We start from the raw sequence: 24,889 nt of genomic DNA, 5'->3' as shown, positions 1-24,889 counted from the left end.
CAAGGAGATATTACCCAATATGAGGCTTATGTTTCACGTCTTGCAGCATAAAACGCTATTTTCATAGTTGCGGATGTGATGTGACTGTCAATTTAGCTGTCCTAACTACTGGCATTGCTAAACAAAAAAGCATGACATTAATGTGGATGAAACATTAGAAACAGTACAAGTGCTTCCAGAAAATCAGCAGCGGTCAAATGTCGCCATCTTAGTTTCAGTAAAAATGCAATTTCAGACCATTTCAGGGTCATATACTCAGCTGAGGCTTTTTTTCAGATGTTTTGAAATCAAGATTTTCCCCATAATGGAGGTTTGTTAAAGGAGGAGAGGGATTATGAGAGGAAAGAGTGAAGGAAATGACCTTGGTTTCTCACCAGTGGCCAATTTCTAAACCACTGACCTATGTCTCTGTTGTGAAATGTTTCACATAGAAAGACAGACATTTCTGTTATTACAGTGGTTTTTTGTACCTTTTTTTGTGATGCTGCAAGGATTTGTGCCTTCTGCTGATACAAGCAGAAACACTAAACAAACACAATAATAGTTGGACCATCAAAGGATTGAGAACACAATAAAATAAAGTGTGTAGTGCAAGATGGGAGATGGCAGCAAAAGTGTGGGAAAACAAAGACATGTGCTGTCTTGACTGCGCTCTTATTCTCCATGTTTTTATTTTTAACAAGCACTGCGTGCAGGTATCTAGCACCTGAAGGAACATTATAAATTAGCACAGCACACACTTGCAATTGCTTTAAGAATAAATTAAATTCAAGGCTAAAACAGCATCAGTCACAACTTAAAATAACATTTGTTAAATTAATGTTTATACAAGGACTCATTAAGTGGTTCAGTGAAGCAGAACAGTTATGCAGTGGTGGGACATGCAGTGGTTTGTTATCCTAAAGGCTTGCTGTCTGAGGTGCATGATGGGGCCCCTACCAACTTGATGCAAATTTAAAATTTGAAAAAAAAATATCCATAAGAAAAGGTTATAACAACCATCACCACCAATGTAGCCATTATTGCTCTCAAAACTATAGTGAGGAGAGCAGAGAGCCAGAGAGGAAGAACATATGGGAAGATGTAAGATTGACTGTCACTTAAAGGTGCAGCATCTGCTGCTTTCACACTCACAAACATTGCACTAATTGTATTTCAGAGAAAGAGCAAGACAATAAACAATAAACAATACCAGAGATGTTAAGTAGAGCTGCAACCAAAAAAATGATGCATTTAAGATATTAGTTAACAACATACATGGGATGTTCAGGCTTTTACAATGTTAAAGCTTGATGTGTTCTTTATTATATTGTATAATATGAAATAAGATATAATAACACAACATGTGTTTAGATGTTTTGAATAAAATCAGGCCAAAATAGCCAGAAATCATGAAGACATTTTTCTTTCATTTTGACATTTTTCGGACAAAAGGATGAAGTGAATTCCTTACATCATGTGTTTAACTGTGTGTGCCTTTCCCAAGAGCTGCTGAACAAAATTTCATTATGATTTGCATGATGACTATAAAGAGTTCTCATTCTTGAATAACTGGACTCAAATTAAATACATGCGTCAAGTGTCTAATTTAACTTGTACATCTCTTTTGGAAAGTATCCTGTTATCAGATAAGCCTCAGTTCATCAAGATGATTTACACACCATCTCATATACGTAACCATTCGCAAGAAGATAGATGACTACTACAACATCAGGTTCATAAGCATAAATCCATTTGAAACAAATGCAAGCAAGATTAGATAGTTGTATAGTAAGTAATCAATCTAAAAGATGATGTGCAGATATGTTGAAAAAGATTTCCCCAAATAAAATGGCTGGTTTCTAAGTTGACAAATACGCAGATCCTCCAGATTTATATGTTTAGAAATAGCTGGTCTGTGATCCCAGACCCATCTCTGTTTCTCTGCACTGTTTCAGGCGCTTGCCATGGCAGTCTGATAAGACTTGTATTAAATATGAGTGAATCAACAACAGATTTAATAAAAAGGGTCTAAACCCTGCTTTCAGCAGTATGGTTAAAAAGCCTCAGGCTTTCAGTGCAAACTGTCAAGTACCAATTAATTAGGTTTAATTAGAGAAGCCAGTGAGATTACCTTCAATCTCACCATCTGCCTGCCTCCCAGCTATTCTCCTACAGCTAAACTTGGTAAACAAAACAGTAAAGGCAAATATTTGAATGTTGTAAATGTTTGGTTTGCAATACTAATTACACACTCGTACATGCAGATTGGTTTGTTTCATATAAAGAATAATATAAGGCATACGTGGGTCTTGCTGCTTCACTTTTTTTCCCCAAACTTTCCTGACCTGGGCCCCTGGTCTTTGGCTCTGAGCCATGTTCACTTGCCAGAGCGTGCAGTCTCCATGGCATCTCAATGGCTTACACAGTACACACCTAAAAGTAAATGAATGAACGTTTTAATCCAATTGGAATACATCTCTCAACCAGTCACATCCTGTTTCAAAACAGAACACCCTGTTCTCAGTTATGAGTAATGTGAATGATCTCTTGACAGTTTTGTGTGTTCAGGATTCACAGGTTATTCAGCTTCACGGTATGCTGAGCACGTAACAGCGATATAGTGTAAAAACCAGCAAGGTACTCACAGATGCCTGGTGAAGAGCATTTAGATGATAAATCAATTATTCTGGCTGTGTTTTCTGGTAACGGCTGTTTAGTTTTGAGTGAATCTTTTTGAACAGTAATCATTTAATCTCTGAGGTGAGATTTCCAGTGTTTGGTGTTGCCCTTCCTGATGACGGGCTTTGACTGTAATCCGGTGCTGTATGTGGTTAAGACAGGGGTATCAATTCTCAAAACTTTTTTTTTTCTTTTTTTTTTACCAAAAAAAGCAACTTTCCATTCAGTCAAATCCATTCAGATCTGTTACTGAACAGTATGGCTACCACTACAGGAAGCTCTGAGTCATTCATAAGAAAAGAGATTATAAAAAAACAAAACAAATGCCATTTAGCTGACTAAAGCAGTGCACATTTTGCACTGAGCAATCTACAAGTATGTCGGCTTGGCAGGAGATAATAATAATGCTGTCTTTTAGGCAGGTAACTTCATAAAATAAGATTGTGAAATAACCCCTCATCAGATGTGGCCATTCCTGCAAACTGTAGCTGAGATGATTTCTTTTGGATGGACAAATGTCACTTTGTGAGGTTTAACTGCAAGCTATAGGTCTCCCTTTCATGCCTTCATATCAAGATCCTGTTAACAGCTGGACAATGAAAAGATAATTGCAAAATCATTATCTTTTGTTTCCAGATCATTAATGCACAAGCAGGAAACACAAACCCATCCACTTTTCTTTGTGTCAACTTAAAGAAAGCTTTTGTAAGATTTAAAGCACGCCTCCTGGTCTCTCCTTTTTTTCACACCCCTCTTGTCTGTCATGTCAAATCAACATTTCCTCATGTTCTCGGTTCATTAGTATGTATGGAGTGGATTAAGATTCCAGCTGGCGGACACGTTCCTCTATGAAACACTGCCATCTTGTGGCTCTTGTTGCTTGAGGCAGGTTGTTGACTGTGGTTTTAAAGAGCTGAAGGAACTAAAAATGTCTTGGGAAGATGTTTTGCTGTAGGTCTGCAGGCCAGAAAACTATGGATTAAAAAATAGGGGCAAATATTTCAAGATGAGCGATCATTTGGGCAAATCATCAGCTTGCGCCTTGACCTATGGGTGCATGATGGTTGTAATGGTGGCAGATTGTTGGTGATTAAGCAATGAAAGTAATGATTATTTATTGTGCAAAGCGGTGTGAGCACTTTGGGTTTATGAGAGATTCAGTAGGGTGAAGCAGACTATCTGGTTATAATGTGGGCCTCAGAAATTTAAGATCAAACTAATCTTTTGGAATCTAAATTGCACAGAGCAGTGTCCTTTAGAGTTTTATAATCAGATGCACAGACAGTTGTGTGGATTTTCTTTTTTTTTTAAAGCAGTCATGCAGTCTGTAGGGCAGCTCTCATGATGCTGCCAAGCAGCGCTGCACTGTGTGAGAAATCAAAGCGCAGGCGTCGAGTCGGGAGGGAGCCTCTTGCGCAGACTGGGTAGCTTACTGTACATGGCCATTGATGCTGCTGGATAGATGTAGCCCTGATGTAAATAAGAATGGCGAGGGCAGCGGACCTAACATGCCGCGATATCTCTGCTTGACATCGGAACCTTTATATTTTTTAAAACATCATCTGGATTTTGGAAAACGCGGGGCCACATTCTCTCGAATTCAGCCGAATCTGTCTTGACAGCTTCCCGATGGTTTTCATTTGACACAAAAGCAGACGGGCGGCTTCTCCTAATAAACACACGGGAAAAAAAGCAGGTCATTATGACCTTAGTATCCGCCAGTAAAAGAAAACCATCTGATTGCTTTTACGCGGCAGCATTCTGCTTGCATCTTTTGCTTTGGATTTCGCGTGCCGTGTCCGGAGAGGGGTATGATCGCTTCAGCGTTGAGGTAAGATTAATGGCCTTCCCTCCCCGAGCATCATAAATGACCGAGCTCTCTCCTCCACATCATCTGCCTCAGCGTGAAAAACATACATGCCGACTCCCTGTGCACGATCATCAGGAGGCATAGCATGGAACATTTGCAAGCCTATTTGCACAGAACAAGACGCAGAAAACATCTCACATTCCTCCTCATTGGTAGGGTGCAATAAAACAGAATGATGCCTCATTTGAGGTTATTACATCGTGGTCCATAAGCTTAGCTGATCCAGCCCCAATGTTCAGCCCAGATATGTTGCATGCACATCGGTTTGTTTTCATAGAAATGTCCTACAGGGTGATGCTTCTTTGTTTCATTTACTTTTTTTTTGACAGGTCATCACGAGGTGAGGAAGCTTGGCAGCATCATGATGTTGGAGAACATTAAAAAAAAATGTACAAGTTGCATAATAGGATTTGTTAGTTTTTACCTCATTAATTGATGCCACATCCATCCTCACCACAGGCACCCCTCCCACCACGCTGAAGAAATTAAATGCTAAAGCTGACAGTAACACACACGCGTGATTATTCAATTTAATGGCTCACTGAAATCTGCCCAGTATCCGTCTGGAATCTGTGTGAACAAACACAACCCAGAGAGGCAACACACCCACAGGAGCAAGGGAAAAAGGGGGATAAACAAAGCATTTAGCTAAACAGAAAAGGCAGAATGAGGAGGGAGGGATGGAGAGATGGACAGAGGAGACAGCTCCACAGATTAGCTCGCTGGAGCAAATATTGTAGGCTGTGTTGTGATATGGAGGCAGCTGGTTGGCATGTGGACAGCTGTGGATAATGTTAGCACTTCATGGCCCTTAACTTCAGATGTGAGTCTGACAGTGACCCCTGGATGATGCTTAGAATCACTCGCCTCTGTTCGTTGCATCAAGTCTCACTTTGGGCTTTTGTAGGCCAAGAGGAGGCAGGGCTGCAGTCCTTTACATGCACACACTGACCAGAAGCTGCAAGACACAAACACAGACTGCTGTCACTAGTGGGGATTCAGATGTTGTTTACAAGTGCACTATTGTCCACAGAGTGTCTGAATGAACACATTTAGACCTGCACCACTGCTGCATTGGTGATCTTTGAACAAAATAGATTACATAAATCTACTAAAATCACCAAAAATCTGAATATTTTCTACCTATTCTTCCATTTTGGTAATGAAAGAGTAGTGTAATGGTTCGTCACTGTCTCTTATTGGCTATATGATTTACACACAATCTGTATTTTTTTTATTTATTTATTAATCTTGGTATGGTTTTTCTGTTTGCTTTTCTGTTTTTATTTTAGTTTAGGGAAAAGCTATCCAGCTGAAATTCATTAAAATGTGGTGAAAAGGAAGAACCCATTAAATTTTGATGCAGCTTGAGATCAGTTTGTAAGCGAAGTCATAGTCCTTTATGTAGGACTGCACTCTCCAGCAACTCTTCCATGCTACTGATATGAAGTCAGCTAGAGGTTGAATGAAGCAGCTGTGCAGCTGGAATTTTGCCATTTTTATCAAAATTTTCCCCACACCCCACCTGCGTATAAAAAGTTTTTCTTTATTCTGTGAATTTACTGCAGGAAGCTGTCCAAAGTCTGACACCAGTTTTTTTTTTTTGTTTTTTTTTTTACCATCTAACCAGGCTCAAATGATTTCCAGAAAGTATCATCAAATGTTTTGATTAGGGCTTTTAGAGCTCAATGTGCAGACAGTTTTAGTAAAGCTTTACATAACTTATGTTTTCCTTTAACAATCAGTCTTTGTAGCCTCGTTCAGACCTTAAATTGTAGCAATAAATCGATTGCTAGACTAGGCTGGGCAATTCAAGAAACAACCGTTCTGTCATCTTAAAAACTAATTAATGGGATACGTGTGTGTTGGAGGAATATATTTGGTCTGGACATCCCTCCCAGAATTACTGCAGCTTGTTTGATACATGTACTTGAAAGCAATGTACTGGATAGTATTTCAAGACTGGACATTTTCTTTGTTTTGAATATCATTACTTCTTTTTTTTTTAAACAATAGAGTCAAAGCATCTTCAGCAACTCTTATAATGAGCCATTAAAGCCCACTATCCTCCTCTTTCTTTCTCACTGCAGAAATGGCTACAGAGGTATGGCTACCTTCCCCACACAAAACCGGGAATGTCAGTCCTGCGTTCAGCTCAAACCATGCACTCAGCAATTGCTGCCATGCAGCGCGTCTATGGTCTCAATGTCACAGGGACACTGGATGAGGAAACGAAGGAGTGAGTATACATGTGTCGAGAGAATATAAACAGAAGCTGTGCAGCACATGTTCTGTTGTTTGACCGCTGATGCTCTGTTGATACATGTGGTTTACTTGTAAATTTCAAGAGTCAATGGGATGTTTATAGATGTTTATTTCACCCTCCATCACATCACCTGAAACAACATCAGGTGAAGGTTTTAATGCTGTCCCCTCTTCTCGTTTTGCATGATGATGCAGTGATATCACGCTAAGGTGAGAACTAATGTTTTGCCCGTGTGTTGTGAGTTTTGTTTTTTTCCTTTAGTAGCTGTGACACTTAATGTGGAATGAATGTGGAAGATTGTGGTTTGAAGTAGTTTAGCAGCATTTTGCATTCTTTATTTTGCAGCTATGATTTTCTGCCACCTGTCAGGAAGAGAACGGTCAAGTTCACTTCAGTGCTTTGTGTTGTCTTGTCATGCAAACTCTGATCCTAACTTCTTGCAAACTTAGCTCTTCTCTTCTCTTCTCTTCTCTTCTCTTCTCTTCTCTTCTCTTCTCTTCTCTTCTCTTCTCTTCTCTTCTCTTCTCTTCTCTTCTCAAGCTGGATGCAAAAACCCCGTTGTGGAGTTCCGGACAAAATTGAAAGTGCTACAAGGTCACGAATGCGGAGATATGCGCTGACGGGACAAAAGTGGCAGCGTACACACATAACCTACAGGTGAGAGACAGTGGAGGCAGTTGTCATGGAGACAGCTGTAATTCCCGTAGGGTTCAGATTGCGACATGTCAGCGTTAATTTTCTCAGCTCTTATCTGTCTCACATCTTCATCCCTTTAACCATCTGAGGTGGCATGCTCTGTGTTGTCATAGAGAATGAGCACGTATGTCATTTGTGTGGGAGTTGGCAATCACATACGCAGAAACACTCATATTAACACGTGCTTTGTGTCTTGTATGTCTGCTGTCCAGCGTATAAATAGTATTCTGGCATAATTAAAAATCTAATCAGGCTGCATTCTTTTTACCACAATTTATTCATCCTTCCTTTTTATTTAAACTAAACAGTTTTAGCAGAGTGGTATAAAGGCTGGAATGTTTTCCTCTCCCTTATAAAAAAAAAAACTGCTTGAAATTATATGTAAATTATACATAATCTCAGCAGAAATATTCAAACTCTCATCTTATCTGGCATGATTAAGCTCAGGCTTTTAATAGGTTCTGAGAAGAACAGATAAACGGGTCTCTTGCATAACTGCAAATTGACAGGTTACAGCAGTAATAGATGATAACACTGCCAATTTATTCAAATCCTCCCTTCCTTCCTCCCCGAATTTGAATTGATGAACCACCTCTTCTAATGGAATGTCAGTCAGGGCTGAGCCAGTGCTGCAGCGGCCTGCTATTCATTCGTGAAAATGAGTGGAGAGAGAGGGAGATTTCCCTTTCCTCTCTGCCTGCCAGAGACTGATAACGACTACTGTGTTAAAAGTTCAGCAAAAGCTGCTGGGCTTGAAATAGTTATGTCAAGTGCAACTTTTTTTGTGTCGAGTCATTCTGTAAAGTGAAAATGTTCACTCAAAGTTAAAGAGATAACAAGGCAAGGGTTAGATGCAGCACGTATTTTGCTTCTAATTTGGTTCCCTGTGGTTTATAATGGTGTGTGATTGGCATTCCATTTACATTCATGCACCTTACTATGACAAACTCTTCATGCAGTGCGTTTTTAGCTTCTGCCTCTTTATAACCTTTTCCAAATGGTATACTTGTTTTTTTTTTTCTGCCTGCAGTATAAAAAATGTCACACCGAAGGTAGGCGCCCGGGAGACTCATGATGCCATCCGGCGGGCGTTTGATGTGTGGCAGGGTGTGACTCCCTTGCGCTTTGAGGCTGTTCCATACAGTGCCCTGGAGACTGGCAGGCGTGACGTGGACATCACTATCATCTTTGCTTCAGGTTTTCATGGAGACAGTTCACCCTTCGATGGGGAGGGAGGATTCCTTGCCCATGCCTATTTTCCAGGCCCAGGCATTGGAGGGGACACGCACTTTGATTCAGATGAGCCTTGGACTCTGGGGAACCCCAACCATGATGGTGAGAAAAATGGGTGTAAGGCTAAACTGTGTGAGGGAGAAAAAGCAGCGGGGTTAATGAGTAAAGATAAGGGGACAAAAAACCAGCAGTAATGGGGCATGTAAGAAAAAACTGAAGAGAAACGGGAGAAAAGACAAAAAAAAAGAGAAAAGTTGCTAAGAGGAAGAAGTGAGGAAAGCAAACAGATAAGAGTGTAGTCATCTGGAGAAATGGATGAGAACTGATGGAAAGCAGACCATGGAAATACAGATGGCTTGACAGGAGGGCATTATGACAGAGATGGTATCGCAGGGTAGGGTGTGAGGGATGCTTAGCCAAAAACAAAGAATGCTGAGATGTCTTTGATGCGCCTGTGCTCTGTAAGGACGCATTACCCCATCTGTCAGGACTTTTTTTTCTGTATAATAAGCTCTTCAGATGACAGGATAGAAAGCCCTGCTATTTTAAGACATAGCTTGCTGGCACATGATTATGATTATTTTGTTTTATTGAATTTGATGTAGCTCAGTGGCTCTGGGAGAGCAGCTCAGAGAGGAAAATAATATACCTTTCAGAGCCATGCAACCAAACACACTTTAATTACTTTACCTACAGGGTGCCAGGCCTATGAGAGCTCTACCAAGCTTCATGTGCCATTCTCTAACATCCTCTTCTCTCATTAGTGGGACGAAAGGGTTACAGATAACAGAGTATTCTCAGAACTGCCCCCCCCCTTTCCATCTGCTACTTTCCCTCTCTTTCTCTTTTATTCGCTCATAGTAATAGTCTTAGACTCCCAAGTCAGATTTATGTTCACCCCCATGAAGCATCCCATGGTTATCCATTTGGAGAACTGAGCCTGATTTTGAAAAGCTCATGTCTCCACACGTGTGTCTGGGAAGGCGCGTGTTCGTTAATGGGCTTTCACAGCAGTGTAATTGTAAATGTTGCATGCTAACATGTGCATTAATGGTAGCTCCAGCCTGTCTCCTGGGAATGCTCATGGGACATTTTTGGTTAGGTGGAAGAGGCTGGTGGAGTCAGACAAATGGGAGGGGGGGGGGGGGGGGGGGGGGGGGGGGGGGGGGGGGGGGGTAACCTTTTAGCTGCTGACTGAGGGTCAGTTGCAGTTCTGTGCAGCGCTGTTGGCAGTGGTGGATATAATATTGTAAAGGGCAACAATCTCCCGAGGACAGCTTCAGTCACAAGCTGTACTTAAGTGGTGTATTTCTTTCTGAATCGGGTCGACACTTAGAGCTGAATTCTATCTACACAGGCTGGAAAATGTTTCCAGCCTGTGTGTCCATGTTTGTGTATGGTAGACATTTGCACTCAGGTGCATTACATTTATGCCCGGGACAGTAACCTCATCACGTGTACCTATTTTACGTTAGTTGTAGATTACATCTTCTTTTTGGTAAAATAAAGTAAAAGTGCTCCTTGTTTAGTTTTTCTGATATTTGTTTGCAACTTTTTGCACAACTTTAGCTTAGTGGAAGCTACCTTCATACCAGAAAGCAGCAAGTAATGACTAATTCAGTCCTTCAGAATGAAGTTTTTGTAAGAAATGTTTTTAATGTCTTATCTGTTAAACGGTAGCTGTAAACATAACTGAAAATATCCAAGACAGATGTACTACTATTGTCTTCACCTTCAAGGCTTTCTCCTACTCTTGCTTGATTCCTTGGTATTTCTACAGTTTCTCATGTTCCTTTTTCCTGATATTGCCATCGTTCGGGATGACTACATCGGTCATATGGGCTTTACTCTGATGCTTATCCATGATCACAATGTGCAGTTGGTTGGCCACCATTTTGTCAGTCTGTATGTGGAAGTCCGACAGGATCTTAGCCCTCCCATTCTACACCACCTTGGGTTGCCCAGTTTGACCTCTGATTCTCCAGCTCACACTATTGGTTGGTGTTTCCATGTAATTTTTTTTCTGCCAATATCTGACACCTTGCTGTTAAGCGTTCAGTTGTTTCAGGGACCTCTTTGCACACCCTGCACCTGTCTTGTCTGGTAGATCTAGGCTTCTATTGCTCCTCTGCTAACAATGCCTTTGTATTGTCCTTCAGTCCAGTCCTCTCTAGCTATTGGTCTTGTTCATATCGGCAACTTCGGCGATCTGTTGGTGATACATCCAACGAAGGGGCTTTTCCTCCCATGAGAGAGAGAGCTAGAGAAATTTTTTAAGGTCTAACTGGCTGTCATTAAAGTTCTCATGGAATCATGGGCTCATTTAGATATGTTGAATTTTGCTGCTGTCTCTTCAAGCACTTACGATTGTCATAAATTGTACAACTGAAAATTTAAACAGACGTCCCAACATGCGGTAGCCACAATGCCCATATTCTGTATATCATGTACCACTGGTATTCTAAGTGCAGTTTTCTTCTCTTTCCTCATTAGGCAATGACCTATTCTTGGTGGCTGTTCATGAGTTGGGCCATGCTCTTGGACTGGAGCACTCAAACGACCCCACTGCTATTATGGCACCTTTCTACCAGTACATGGATACAGAGAATTTCAAACTACCTCATGATGACCTGCAGGGCATCCAGAAAATCTATGGTAACATTTTTTTGTTACAACAGTACTGAATCACCACATAACAAAACACTCGCTATCAAAGCTGTAAAACTTAGTCACCATTTCAAATGTTGCTACATCCGTCATACTGGGTTGAAAGCCAGAAAACAGCATTTGTCAGCTGTTAAAGAGGTCAGCCAATCTGTGTTTTTCAAAGCAACATGAGTCAACTAGCAGACTGCCAAAGAGGCTAAAAATACTGTGCCAAAGTAAAGTGTTTGTTGCTCAAAACATATCTCAATGGGGACTGTCCCAAATATAGCTAAATCATTCAGGCAAGGAGGAATCATAGGGAGTGGGGGTGTAATACTGTGTGTTTTTTTGTCATCTTAGGACCCCCAGATAGAGCTCCACAGCCAACCAGGCCCCCACCAACGGTCCCTCCTCCTCGCTTCCATCCTCCCTCAGACCCCCGGAAGCACGATCGCCATGCCAGACCCCATCGCCCACCACAGGGTTCGAAACCGTCCAATCCCAACTCCAAACCAAACATCTGTGATGGAGGCTTCAACACTCTTGCCATCCTCCGACAGGAACTTTTTGTGTTCAAGGTAAATCAGATAATCAACGTGAGTTAGCATTTCTGCTGGTCACACAGCAGTTTGGGGTGACACTTCTAATCTATCTTGTCTATTTCTATAGGATCAATGGTTCTGGAGGGTACGAGACAACTCTGTAGTCCCTGGCTACCCCATGCAGATTAACTACTTCTGGAAAGGCTTGCCTCCAAAAATTGATGCTGTGTATGAAAATAGTGAGGGGAAGTTTGTCTTTTTTAAAGGTAAACTAATAAAACTACTTTTTACTTTTTTTTTTTTTTTTTTGTATTTATTTAGTGTTTTTTTTTTTTTTTTTTATGCATTCGTCATGTTGTTGAGCAAAGTAAACAGAATGATGGAGATACCTACACCCACTTCCACACCCTGGCTACATGCAGTGAGATCAGCAACTTAAAATAAAACACTCCAAAACAATAAATAAATGAACAAACAACCAAACAACAAATAGATAAATAAATAAATAAATAAATAAATAAATAAATAAACAAATAAATGAATCTTTAGCAAACATCCCTACAAGTACTTGTGGACGTGTGAGCTCTTTAACATACAGTAATCCTTCACTGGATAATAATGGCCGGGGTGATTGTGAGGTTGTAGCATTCTGTATGGCAGGAAAACGGGTGCAGGTCCCAGAGAGCCATCCGTCCATCAGGCAGATTAATATGACATCTGTCACCCAGTGGGATCAGGGAGCGTCATGCTTTATTTATTCAGACTTAACCGTGTGTGTATGCATGCGCATGTGCGTGTGAGTGTCTAGCCACGGCACAGCAACCACAGCAGCTCTCTTCACTCTGCCTGAGGCACTCTTGATCAAGCTGAATTAAAAGCAGCAATAACTTAAAAGAAACTTAAAGCAAGAAGTCTCAATAGAGCTGCCTTCAGAGAATCATCTAGCTGCTTATTGTATAAAATTAAAGCAGCATCGATTTTTTTTTTTTTGCTGTGCAGATAATCTTTAACAGTTTAAGTCATACTGTGTCCCATATGATTTGTCATTCATACTATGGCACTTAAAGAGTTAAACAAGGTGTTTTGGCCTTAGAAATCCAGTCATGAAAAAAAAACAGTAGACACACTAAAACCCACACAGTGGAGAAAAACACACTGAAACCCTGAAATGTTTTCTCTAGTGTCATTTTTAGTTGATATTAATGATTATGTCATTGTCCCAGTGCATCATAACACTGATTTTTTTTTTCCTTTTCTTTTAGGAAACCGTTTCTGGGTGTTCAAGGACACAACCCTCCAGCCTTCGTACCCTCAGGACATCTCTCTGTTTGGGAGTGGAATGCCCACACAGAGTATTGAGACAGCTGTCTGGTGGGAAGATGTTGCCAAGACCTACTTCTTCAAAGGAGACAGGTATGTGTGGATTAGTAGCTCTTTCTTGAAGTCAAGGATTTTGCAGAGTTGCAATCTGGCCAGGCTGAAAATAAATGAGACCACATGAGACCAGTGATAGCATTAAGCTATTTAGGATCCGGCAATGAAAGGTGATTCCATAGAAACTGTCAATAAAAAAAACAAACAAAAAAAAACCAGAGTTGAAACTGATGTGTGTTCATATTTTATCTTTAAATAATTTGAGCCATACTTATTGTTTCATGGGGAAAATAAGTTCAGTGTATGAGAAGCCTGAACTACAGGAATGTGATGTAGCTTCCAGACTATTATGTGTAATAAGTGCAGAATGTGTTTTGGTATATTGTGTTGCTAAATCTTGCAGGTAATTCCCTAAATAATCAGCCTGGATGAGTGCATACATTGCTCCAACACCTGTCCATATCATTTTGTGATAATATTGCCTCAACTGGTGAGAAGTTTGTCTCTCACATGTGCAACTATATACCACAAAATCAAAACCAATGCTTGCTTGTTAACCATTTGCTGAACAGCTATGAATGTCCCTCTCCTTGTTAGTTTAGAAGACACGTACTTTCATATAAAAAAATTAAAATTTTGTTGATTCTGATCATAAAACAGTTTTCATCTTCACCTAGACCGTCACATTGTACATACGCTTGAGGTCAGAGGGCTGCAGCATTTCTGCTAAAGATCTTCTTTATCTGTATTTAATCTTTTGCTTGCATGGATTGCCTCATCCCTGCCATCAAGCCCGCACAGACACGCATGCACAAAGACAAAAATATAATCTCTGCAACTTCAACATCACCCCTTTTAGAACAGTCAGTAAGACTTGAGCTTCGATACCTCTGTCAAGTGATGAGATGTCAGATTAAACACCCTGTTTCAGGCATTGTTTGTTATTGTCACAAAAGACTGTCAGTGGCACTAATGCGGTGCGTGTGTGAATAACCTGAAACTGTCCATTTGACCCATCCATGTGTGACAGCAATCCAAAACCTTTTAAAATGTCTTTTCCTGGAAATATGTCCTTGACTGTGAATCAGCCTGAAGGGGATGATGGGCTCCATCATCTTAGCTGAGGTATTCCATAATCCATCAGTCTAGATTCTTTCACCTGGAAAGGAAGTTAACTTCCTGTTTACATTACATTTCTTTTGTATGTTGCCTATTAACTTTGATGAAACATGCTGAAGTTGAAATCTGAGTCTCTCCAAAGCAACTATATAAGATGATCAGTTGTTTATCTGTGTGTGTCACGGAGGTTATACAGTATGAGAATATACCAGTCTGACTCACATGTTCAGCTGTCTTCATAAATCATATCCTGAGAGGTCATGCAACTTTGTGGTAGCAGATGACAAAATGCTTTGTCATCCTGAGCCACTCGATGTTCCAATCTGACAAACAAGACATTATATCAGTCATCAAAAACACAATTTGATGTCTGTATACAGGCATGTGTGTGTGATGGGATGCAGGTGGTTCTCTGCTTAGAAAAGATACTGGGTAAAGTTATTTTCAAGTATGAGAGGCATATCAATTAGTGCTGCTTCTAAAATTGTTTTGCATACCTGTTGGGTACAGCATGGATGATTGATTGACCTTTTCTTTTCATATATGTGATAGTCAAACTGAATGTGATACTCAGCCGCATGCTTTGGACAGCTGACTGCCATTTGCTATCAACATGGTACACAAAATTCATTTGTTATAATATCAACTGCAATTATCACATTATTGCTCTTGTCTTGAGTTAAAAGGATTAAAAATCCCAATAATGTTTTATTGTGGTGAGTTCTGACTGCTTTAAGAACATGCAATGCATGGAAAGATGCAAATTGTGTCTGATTTGACAATGATTAAAATTAAATCCTTAGCTAAGTCTGGTGTGGGCTGATACACAGTAAATTTACATGACTGACTATCTAACCACATATAATGATATTCACTGTTAGTAAAATAATACCTGGTTCCAAGAACTGGTTCCATTTTTGTCTTGTAAACTTGCCCCCTGCAATTATTTGTTTCAGATAACTAATTCTTTTACTGAATTACAGCTGCTTACAGAGCCTATACAGCCACCACCTGGCACCTACAGCCAATTAATTTGCTTCAAGACAGTTAATAGAAATGTTTCAGATTCAAATTTCTGTATTAAAACTTCTTGATAGATTGCTTCAAATTTAGTTTGTCAATAAATAAGAGGTCAGTACTGTGTACAAGCCTAGCATTAACATTTGACTCCACCTCCTGAGGTATATGTATGATTTTCACATTCCGGTTGAAGAAAGGTAAAGCAAAAAAGCGATGCTGCAATAACCGTCTTTCAAAAACAGTGTTCAACAATATGGTAATGCTTCTTAGTTCATACACTATAAAACTTACTCTTCAGCACACTTTCACACAGGTTGGCAGGAAGGTGCACTATCACTAGTTTGTATTTGAACATGTCCATCCTGCTTAGTGAACGTGTGTGTGGAGCTCAGCAAGCTGGAAAGCAAAGCAGAGACAGTATAAATGAACTAACATAACCCAAGAGAAGGCTGTGTTTATGCAGGTTTTTTTTAAGGAATATTTCACTTGGGGTGCTTCTCAGGGTGTTTACATATTAAATACCCAATAAATGTTGTGTTCTTTCTAGTGGACGTGTATCAGAACTGGCCCAATCAGTTTAGGTGTATCAGGTTTTTAAACTTCTGTTCAGCTGTCTTTACACCCCTCTCTGTCCTCTTGTAGATACTGGAGGTATAATGAGGACATGAGGACCATGGACCCAGGATACCCTAAACCCATCACCATCTGGAAGGGCATTCCTGACTCACCACAGGGGGCATTTGTGGATAAAGCCAATGGTATGAAAATTAATAAAAATAATAATAAATTCTTTTTTATCACAAAGGGAAATTTTAACGTTGAAGTGTTTTGTTTTTTGTTTTTGTGGTCACTTGAGTGTACAAACTGTTGATAGGATTAATCAATTAATTGTAATTAAGTACATTTACTTCCTAAATTACAAATACGAGGTACTTGAAGATTCTGAAAAAGATAATGTATTTTTAGCCTTACTGTATTTTAATATACTTACTTCACTGCAACTCACAGTTATATTAAACATGAGGCTTTCTTTGTGTATGTTCTCCTATGATAGATACTCTGGCTTCCTCACACCACCCAAAGACCAGGTGTTTCATGGATTACTCTAAATTGACCCTAGGAGTGAGTTAGGTTACGTTTACTCTCCAGGCTGAAGTGACTTAAATCTGATGTTTTTGCCCCTATGCGACCTGTAACCGATCTTTTCTTAACAGTCTGAACGACACAGATCTGATATTTTCAAATGTGACCCAGGCCGTTTGGATATGTGGTCCTAAATCCGATATGTATCTGATCTTTTTCCATTGACACAAGACAAACGTCGTTATTCTGCATTTGTTGATTATGAACTCTTTATCTGTAAATAGTCTCACATCACTCTCCCACCAATCCTTTTTTTTTATTTTATTTTTTTTAAATTTTTTATTTTTTTATTTATTTATTTTTTTTAACACAGTCTCCCACCAATCCTGACTGCGACCCCGTACCCAAATGTTTCTCTCTACAGTTGTTGCTGCCACAGCCCAACAAAAGTCCTTGACCAAAACTTTTACTTTCCTCTTCTGTAAATGTCTCCTTAAAACGAACCCATTTACAATGTTGTGGCTACGGTTGGACAAAACTTTTAACTTTTATTTAACTTTTACGGTTGGACAAAACTTTTAAAATAGCAAATGCTCTGCTGCCATCCATATTTACTTCCACAAACACAAAGATGTCACAAGCACGCTCACTGCACGTCGCCGTGTCTGCTACGCATGCGGGACGCTTCTGGTGCACATGAGGTTCATACAGGAGATCGCATACAAGTCACATTTGATCGGAAATGTGAAAAGACTTTCAAAAAATTTGGATTTCACAAAAACATCCGATATGAGCAGCAAGCCCTGCAGTTTGAATGTAGTCTTAGAGGCACCTAAAGGAAGAGTATTGTCACTGAAGTGAAGAATGTGACTTCCATCTTTGTCACTATTAGATTAAAGTTATAGTTTTATTTGTTTGTTTTGTTTTTTTGTTTTTTTTTTAACTTTATAACAATAAGTGAATTCTTACACAATAAGAACTAATCGGAGTTGGATTGTGAAGTGTAATACCACTGTTTCATTTCTTCGGAACAAGATCCAGTCTGTTTGACGATGGTACACTATTGTAGTGGTTCAATGAGCAGGAGAATGTGATGAGTATAAAGTTATAGTGTTTACTGTAGCTGAATAAGACACATTGAAACCAGTCTTTTTGCACATGTCCCTTTCTGTGCACATATTGAAAGAGTTTACACAACTTTAAAAAAATGTTTGTCTCCCGCCATCCAGGCTTCACCTACTTTTACAAAGGAAAGGAGTACTGGAAATTCAGCAACCAGCTTCTTCGTGTGGAGCCCGGCTACCCAAGGTCCATTCTGCGGGATTTCATGGGCTGCGACGGCCTACCTGCAGACCCTGACTGGGACTGGAGTCCCCCAGTGGCAGAGGAGCGCCACTACGACAACGGTGACGTAGACGTCGTCATAAAACTGGACGGCGTAGGGGGTACAGAGAAAGCTGTGGCCATTGCCATCCCCTGTGTTCTGGCCCTTTGCATGATGGTCCTCCTCTACACCATTTTTCAGTTCAGGAGGAAGAGTACACAGCGCCACATACTGTACTGCAAGCGCTCCATGCAGGAGTGGGTCTGAGGGACTGTTACTGTGCTGTAAAGAGAGGAGCGTGAAGCTTTGATAAAGGCTCGGTACATGAGGTTTGCCATGTTGGCAGTTTTCAGAGCTGCTGGAATTTGTAACATGCAAGCTGCAAGGAAGGGACGCGATCAGCAGAACTCAAGTGAAGACAGTAATGGAGCCACATCTCCTTGTCCAACTAATATGTATGTATCTGCTTTGACCTTTTCTGTATCTTGGATTGAACTCAATTTAGTGAGAAAGAATTATGCTCCTATAAGTGGGACCTTTGTCTATCCCCATCACTGCATGCCGCTTAAAAAGCCCTTACCACTAACTTCATTGGACAAATTAGATTTAGGATGTTACTTTACTTTCTTTTATTAATTAAATTCCCTTGAGCTGTGCTTTTTTTTTTTTTTTTTTTCAATTTAGGGTCTCGGTAAAAGATTATTCATTGTGTGGAGGAGCGATACACAAACCAAATATGACCTTTTCTTCCAAAGAGGATTATTGCTCAATGTTGTTTTTGATTGGATATTTTCCCTCCTTGGATCTAACAGTGTGGATAAGACTCTGATTTCCCTTTGCCATTTCTGTTCATATACACCCATCTGCTCTGTAATTTGTTTGGAGAGAATGCAGCTGGAAGCAGGAGCTAGTAACTCAAGACTACTCAAGACTGTTGGGGCAGTCTTTCTCCAAAACAGGGGCCAAAACCCTCTCTGCAATATTTATGAGACTGCCTTAATAACAGACTGCTTAACTTCTGTCTCTCTCTGTTTCTCTGGTGTGGAAGCTGGATACTGAGTAGCACAGTAGGAATAATTCAAATCATGTATTATGTCATTAATTAATGCCCACATTGCAACTTTAAACCGGTAGTTAAGGACAGTTTGATCCACAACAGGCTAATTGTTCATGAAAATGTCAGCTGCCAAAGATCAGCTTTCATTTACTGCCTCACCGGAGGGTATGAAAGAGAATAGGAAGGTTAGTTATGTGTGCATCTTTGTGTGTGTGTGTGTGTGTGTGTGTGTGTGTGTGTGTGTGTGTGTGTGTGTGCGTGTGTGTGTGTGTGTGTGTGTGTGTGTGTGCGTGTGAAATATTTCTCCACATCATGTATGTACTGTACTGTAGTGTCTGTTAATTGACAGCCAACATCCTGCTTTCCTTTGTATCTTGCAGTCAACACATTTAAGACAGTTTCATTAATCTTTTTTTCTTTTCAAATTTCGTCTGACAACATTTTTCAGAAAGAGCTTGTGTGAGTGAGAAAACAAAGAGAAATGAGGGTAAACTAAAAGAAAATCCTTTGTGCATCTTTATTTCCCAGAAGCACATTTGCCTTGTGTTAGTGACCAGTGCTGTTGCACATATTGCTTGACATATACACTTCACCAAGTTACATAAATTGTTTTTCATTAATGGCATTGCTGTAAAGAAGAAAGCACGTGTCAACAATAATTAGAAACAATTTGAAGAAATAACGAACCTAAATTTTGGCTAAATTTTGGACTTTAGGAAAAAGAGTCAAACCAGTGATGCCTGTGTGTTTAGTAACAGAACCAGGCTGTTATATGTACTGTACCTGTAAGTAAGCATTATGCAAATCCTATACATAGCCTACAGTACGCTACATTAACAAATTGCTATTAAATGTTAAAAACCACTTCCACATTGTTGGATTTAACAGCTATACTGAAATACATACTAACAAAGTGTGATGACCCATATTTCAGACATTTATAATGAGACATAATGTTTCAAGTAAATGCTCACGCACATATGTATTTATATACACATAAAATATTATAAGTGAATCTTGTAATATCTTTTAACCAACTTAATCAGAAAAATATGGTAATCAATTTGGTGTAAGAAGAAAAAGAAGACTCTGAGGTGAGCTGTTGTCATTGTTATATTGTGTTACAAAAGCACAACACAACATGACGATACTGATGAAACATGCTGTTTGATAATTGCCTTTGACCTGCCATGCATTTAACCGTGTGACGATAAGGTATAGTGTCTCAGAGTTTGTCGGATGATGTATGTGAGCTTCATGAAGGGATATTTCTTTTTTTTAATCTTTTTGCTTTTTTGTTTGTTTACTTGAAAAGGTCATCGACTGTACATGATATCTGAGCTATTCTTCCACTGATATTGAGGTATTGGCGTTTTATAACATATCAAAGTTTTAACATGCTACTATTGTTCACATATTTCAGTGAGGATTGATTAAACTCTGGCTTAAGGGGTTGAGCTTTTATCCATAATCATTTGTAACTGATAAAAACTTACATAGACTAAAGGGCAATGCATGCCGATGTTACAATACAATGTCATTCTTTCGTATCTGTCAATCATAGATTTCTCTACCAGTCTCTACCTTCCTGTTAAAAAAAACAAAACTCATTTGATCAGCCTTGTAGGTTGTTGCTGGACGCATTGTAAGATCCCACCTGGTTATACTTTACAACACATGCAGAGCAGCTGGTTTCCAGTGTATCCTTGCTGTTTAAAACTCTAAAGGAAAATGCAACCAGAGAAACATCTTTGATTGGCTGAATTTCATACCAGTCTGTGTTGATCCATGAGTGCTGTAATTTAAAGTGGAAAGAAAGCCTTTGGTGTTGTGTGTGATATTGTATCAGTTTGTGTGTTTGTGATGAGGGTCTGACGGCTCCATACAGTTCCAATTAAACAAGGCCAGAAGGACAAGTAGGTACTATATATATTGCCGTATTTATTCCTGTGTGCTCAGCACCTCAAACTTTGCATTGTAATATGGGAAAGAAGCTGTCAATAAAGTGGGTTTAAAATGCAATATTTTTTTCTACTCTCACAGCTACCAAGTAATCTTTCTCTTTCTGCTTCAACAACAAACAATCCATTTTTGTTTTGTTTTTTTCTTGTAAAAATCATTTCAGTTTTGAGAATCTATACACACTCAGACTCTTAAGATTTGTAATTTATATAAAAAGCAGGAAGTCTCATTGCATTGATCCTTTTTCTTTCGTAATATTTTAGTCTGCCTTGACACTTGCTGCTAAGCATTAGGGCTAATCTGGAGTGTCATTCAAGGAAGTGGATGGGACTGATTAGACAGCAGTCAATGTACCAGGGAGGTAAAAGGTATAAAGGAGACAAGGAACAATCGATGCACTCTAGATGCCATACACAGATATGTGCAGTATGTTGCACAGAGTATGAGAGGGTAAATATTGCATAATATGTATATATTGTACCAGCTAGGCTGTATATTGTCTGCTTTGGACAATTTTGTTTTTAATCTACTGACTTAATGGATAAAGAAAATGCTGTGTGTTGTAAATAAAACAAGTGCATAATAAATGTGTCTGGTTATGCTAGTCTCATACAAACATCTGGTTTAAACACCTGTGATCAGTATTTAAAACTCATGTCAAGGTTAAAGTGATAGGCAGAAATGCTTGTTTACATGTTAATCTAAATGAAAATATAATTTGGAAGTATGGATGAATTCATGCACAGTATCTAATAAACACCGAAAAAAACAAATAAAAATTGTGAAAAATATATTTTAGGAATATTTTGTGTTATTTAAAGGAGGGTTATGTAAAATTCTAGCGAGTAGACTGCGCTTACCTGCAATTACAACTGGACCACAAGAAGACCGAATAGAGTCAGTTGCAAAAATTCATAGCAATATGAGCTTGAGCAATATGGTGGACAAATATTACCACTTTTGCATGAATTATTTACTTTTTTACTTCAACTGTAGAACCTCCACATTTCAGTAAGTCTCAATCATCTCCCTGGTTCTTAATGTTTTCTTCCTTTTGTTTTTCATTGACAAATTTTTGCAGCGACATGTTACAGTTTTAGGGTTAGACTAAGCCGATGTCAGTTACAAATGATCAGCAGCAAAATACAGCGCAGTTTCTGTGTAATGAGCAATGATGTAAAACAGCATAAACAGCCTTTGATTGAGACAAATGAAAGAGATTAAAAATGCACAAAACTACATCTTTCTTATTCTCTAAACTAATAGATTTTCTGTTGCACATAACACAGATTACTTACAAGCACTTAACATTCACACCTCCCTACTTTTTTTTTTAACAAACAAGCAAACAAAATTATAGGTCTACTAAAAGCACTTTTAGAAATGGTAAGAGAGCTAAAGATAAATCATTTATGATAATAAACCATAATTCAGGACTTATTCTTCTGGATTGCATTCAGCTGATGACTTTGATGGACATTTTTCCTTGTTGCAGATTTCTTTGTAGCCTTCAGCCTGAGTTAGTCCACTTCCTTTTTGAGTAACAATAAGAAAAAAAAGAAAGACTTTAGAAAAAGCATTTATATTGAAATTTGTACATATATATATATATATATATATATATATATATATATATATATATATATATATATATATATATATATATGTGTGTGTGTGTGTGTGTGTGTGTGTGTGTGTGTGTGTGTGTGTGTGTGTGTGTGTGTGTGTAAAATAAAGCAAATAAAGTACCATCTATTAGATTGTAGATAAGGCAGTAGTCACTTGGACCAGTTGCATTCTGAGATGTTGTATGGGACAAAGCCTGTACAGAGACAATACATTACATTATTATTTTTACATTACAAACATTACATACAAAAATCAAAGTATATTTACCCAAATTTTGCAGAACAATTTTGCTGTAGGAGGAGTAAATTCAAAGTTAATATCTGTCACTTTGCCAGTCCTAGGGGATTTGTGCTTCACTTGAAGTGACCTGGAAGTCTCCGTCATTATCTGAAGTAAAAAGTAAATCAATAATATACCAACAGGTTTTTATAAATTAAATCCTGGTTGTGAGACTTTTTAGTTTTCAGCAAGATGGTTTATTTTAAAGACTCCAATTCCTGTAATACTTTATTTATCAACAAAACTAGAATAAAGCGATACATTACCTTGTACATGCACTTCTCTGAGTCATCATTGCACTTGTCTGTGCTCCATAACTTCACCTGGTTCACCAAATCACCAAGAGGCTTGGAGCATGGCAACCTAAAGGTCCTGTAAAGAAAATCCCACTATAATAAATATTTCTCCCAATCTTTCCTTTTAAAAATTAAAAATAAAAGTAGAAAGTTTAAAAAAAAATAAAACCTATCACCGAAATAGGATTGAATAATATTAACAGGACTCTTACCATATCACCATACATTTTGATGGATCCACAGCAAGAAGAACAGGTGGCATCAACAGGAGAAAAAACACAAAGGCAAGTGAAGCTCTGACAGTCATTGTGATCACAGTAGGAATGTCTTTTGGAGGAGGAATGCGTAGACAAGTGCTTCTTGTGGCACATATAGAGCATCCTCTAATGTGCATCTAATAAGCGTGACTCAGATTAGCAACAGCAGCCTGGTTGGAGAATCGTTCTTTCTGTGACTGATTTGTTTTTATTATTTTCTTGAGGAGATGGTGTGAGAGATATGAGACATAAAATATTCCTGATGCAGCTTGAAGATTTATTGCAGAAAAAAAAGAAGAAAATCTTAATTAGCTGCATATGACATCTTCATTTTTTAGTTTTTAAACTAATGTTTAAAAGTCCTTATCCTCATCCCATGTGAAGGGAAGATTTAGCTTCAACGTGTAATTTTTCTATTCTTTCCATTCCCAAGAAAAGCCAGTGGTACAGGAGGAACTAAGTCAAAAACTGCAGTTTTTCCTTTAATTTTGTTTTGAAGCTGAACAGTCACTAAAATAAACAATTTTCCACTGAACAATACTAAACTGCTCAAATAAAAGAAAACAAATGCTACAATACTCTAAAATCAACATGATCCACTGTCTTCACATAATAGAAGAACAAAGGTGAAAGGATCAAGCTTTTCTTAATTTGAGTCATTTAGTTATTTTTCTGTTTTTGCAGTAATGGTCGTCACTTCATCAGATGTGCTGATTTGTTTGTGACTGTGGAAACTATTAAACTGCCATAGTTTAATATTCAGAAAGTGGACTAATAACAGCTGTATTTATGGGTTTTTTTTTTCACATAAAAAATCTGATTATTTTAGCTGAGGTTTTTCTTTTATTCAACCTCAGCGTCTTCATTTAAATAAAAAATGACATTGTTTTCTTTCGTCAAAAAGACTAAACTCAGCTACTGGATTATGCTCCCAAGATATCAGATTTATTTTCAGTGATACATCACATCAAGGCTCAGGTGAGAAAAACACATGACCAGATCCTGTAAGAAAATCGTAACATTATAATGATGCATGAACAATCGTACAAGCTCTGTTAACTATCTCTCCCTCATGCAGTTTTTTCACTCCTCAGACTCTGTGGCTTCACTCAAATTGCTAAATCCCCGCCTGATACTATCAAAAGTCAGCTGTTTCATGCTTCACACTGTAAACACTTGCTTTTGTGTGAGGATTAGTTATGGTAAATCACTACCCACTTCTCAGCACAATCTGTTTTTTTTCCAGGTCACCATACCATACCATACCAGATTTATTTATAAAGCACTTTAAAAACAACATACCACAGACCAAAGTGCTGTACAGAAACAGCAAGTGAACCAAAACAGCTTAAGAAAATAAAATAACAATAAGCTCACTGACTTTTCCAAAACCTTTGCTTAATTGCAAATTGCAGACGGATCTGATTTTTATGTTGTTTCTCATGCAGATCAGATACTTTTCAACCCAGGATCCTTGGAGCCTGCAAAGTTCACTCAAGTTCTTGCTGTAGTTAGATGTAAATACATAAATTAACCCATGGTTAAACACAACTGCATAACTAATTTCTAAATAGC

At 38.7% G+C, this 24,889-nt stretch overlaps 1 protein-coding gene across 1 annotated transcript; it reads left to right on the top strand.

The window, feature by feature from the left end:
• Positions 1 to 4,363: 4,363 nt before the first annotated feature.
• Positions 4,364 to 18,101, top strand: mmp16b (matrix metallopeptidase 16b (membrane-inserted); the record flags this gene model as incomplete). Its single annotated transcript, XM_079243190.1, has 10 exons — positions 4,364 to 4,492; positions 6,622 to 6,770; positions 7,338 to 7,454; positions 8,524 to 8,828; positions 11,220 to 11,381; positions 11,733 to 11,950; positions 12,042 to 12,180; positions 13,177 to 13,327; positions 16,070 to 16,185; positions 17,740 to 18,101. The coding sequence occupies 10 exons, from the start codon at positions 4,364 to 4,366 to the stop codon at positions 18,099 to 18,101; spliced, it is 1,848 nt and encodes a 615-aa protein (XP_079099316.1).
• Positions 18,102 to 24,889: the final 6,788 nt, after the last annotated feature.

The sequence above is a fragment of the Telmatherina bonti genome (genome assembly GCF_933228915.1).
Source record: "Telmatherina bonti genome assembly, chromosome: 7".
Classification (NCBI taxonomy): domain Eukaryota; kingdom Metazoa; phylum Chordata; class Actinopteri; order Atheriniformes; family Telmatherinidae; genus Telmatherina; species Telmatherina bonti.
This window is presented reverse-complemented; position numbering and strand designations above follow the sequence as displayed.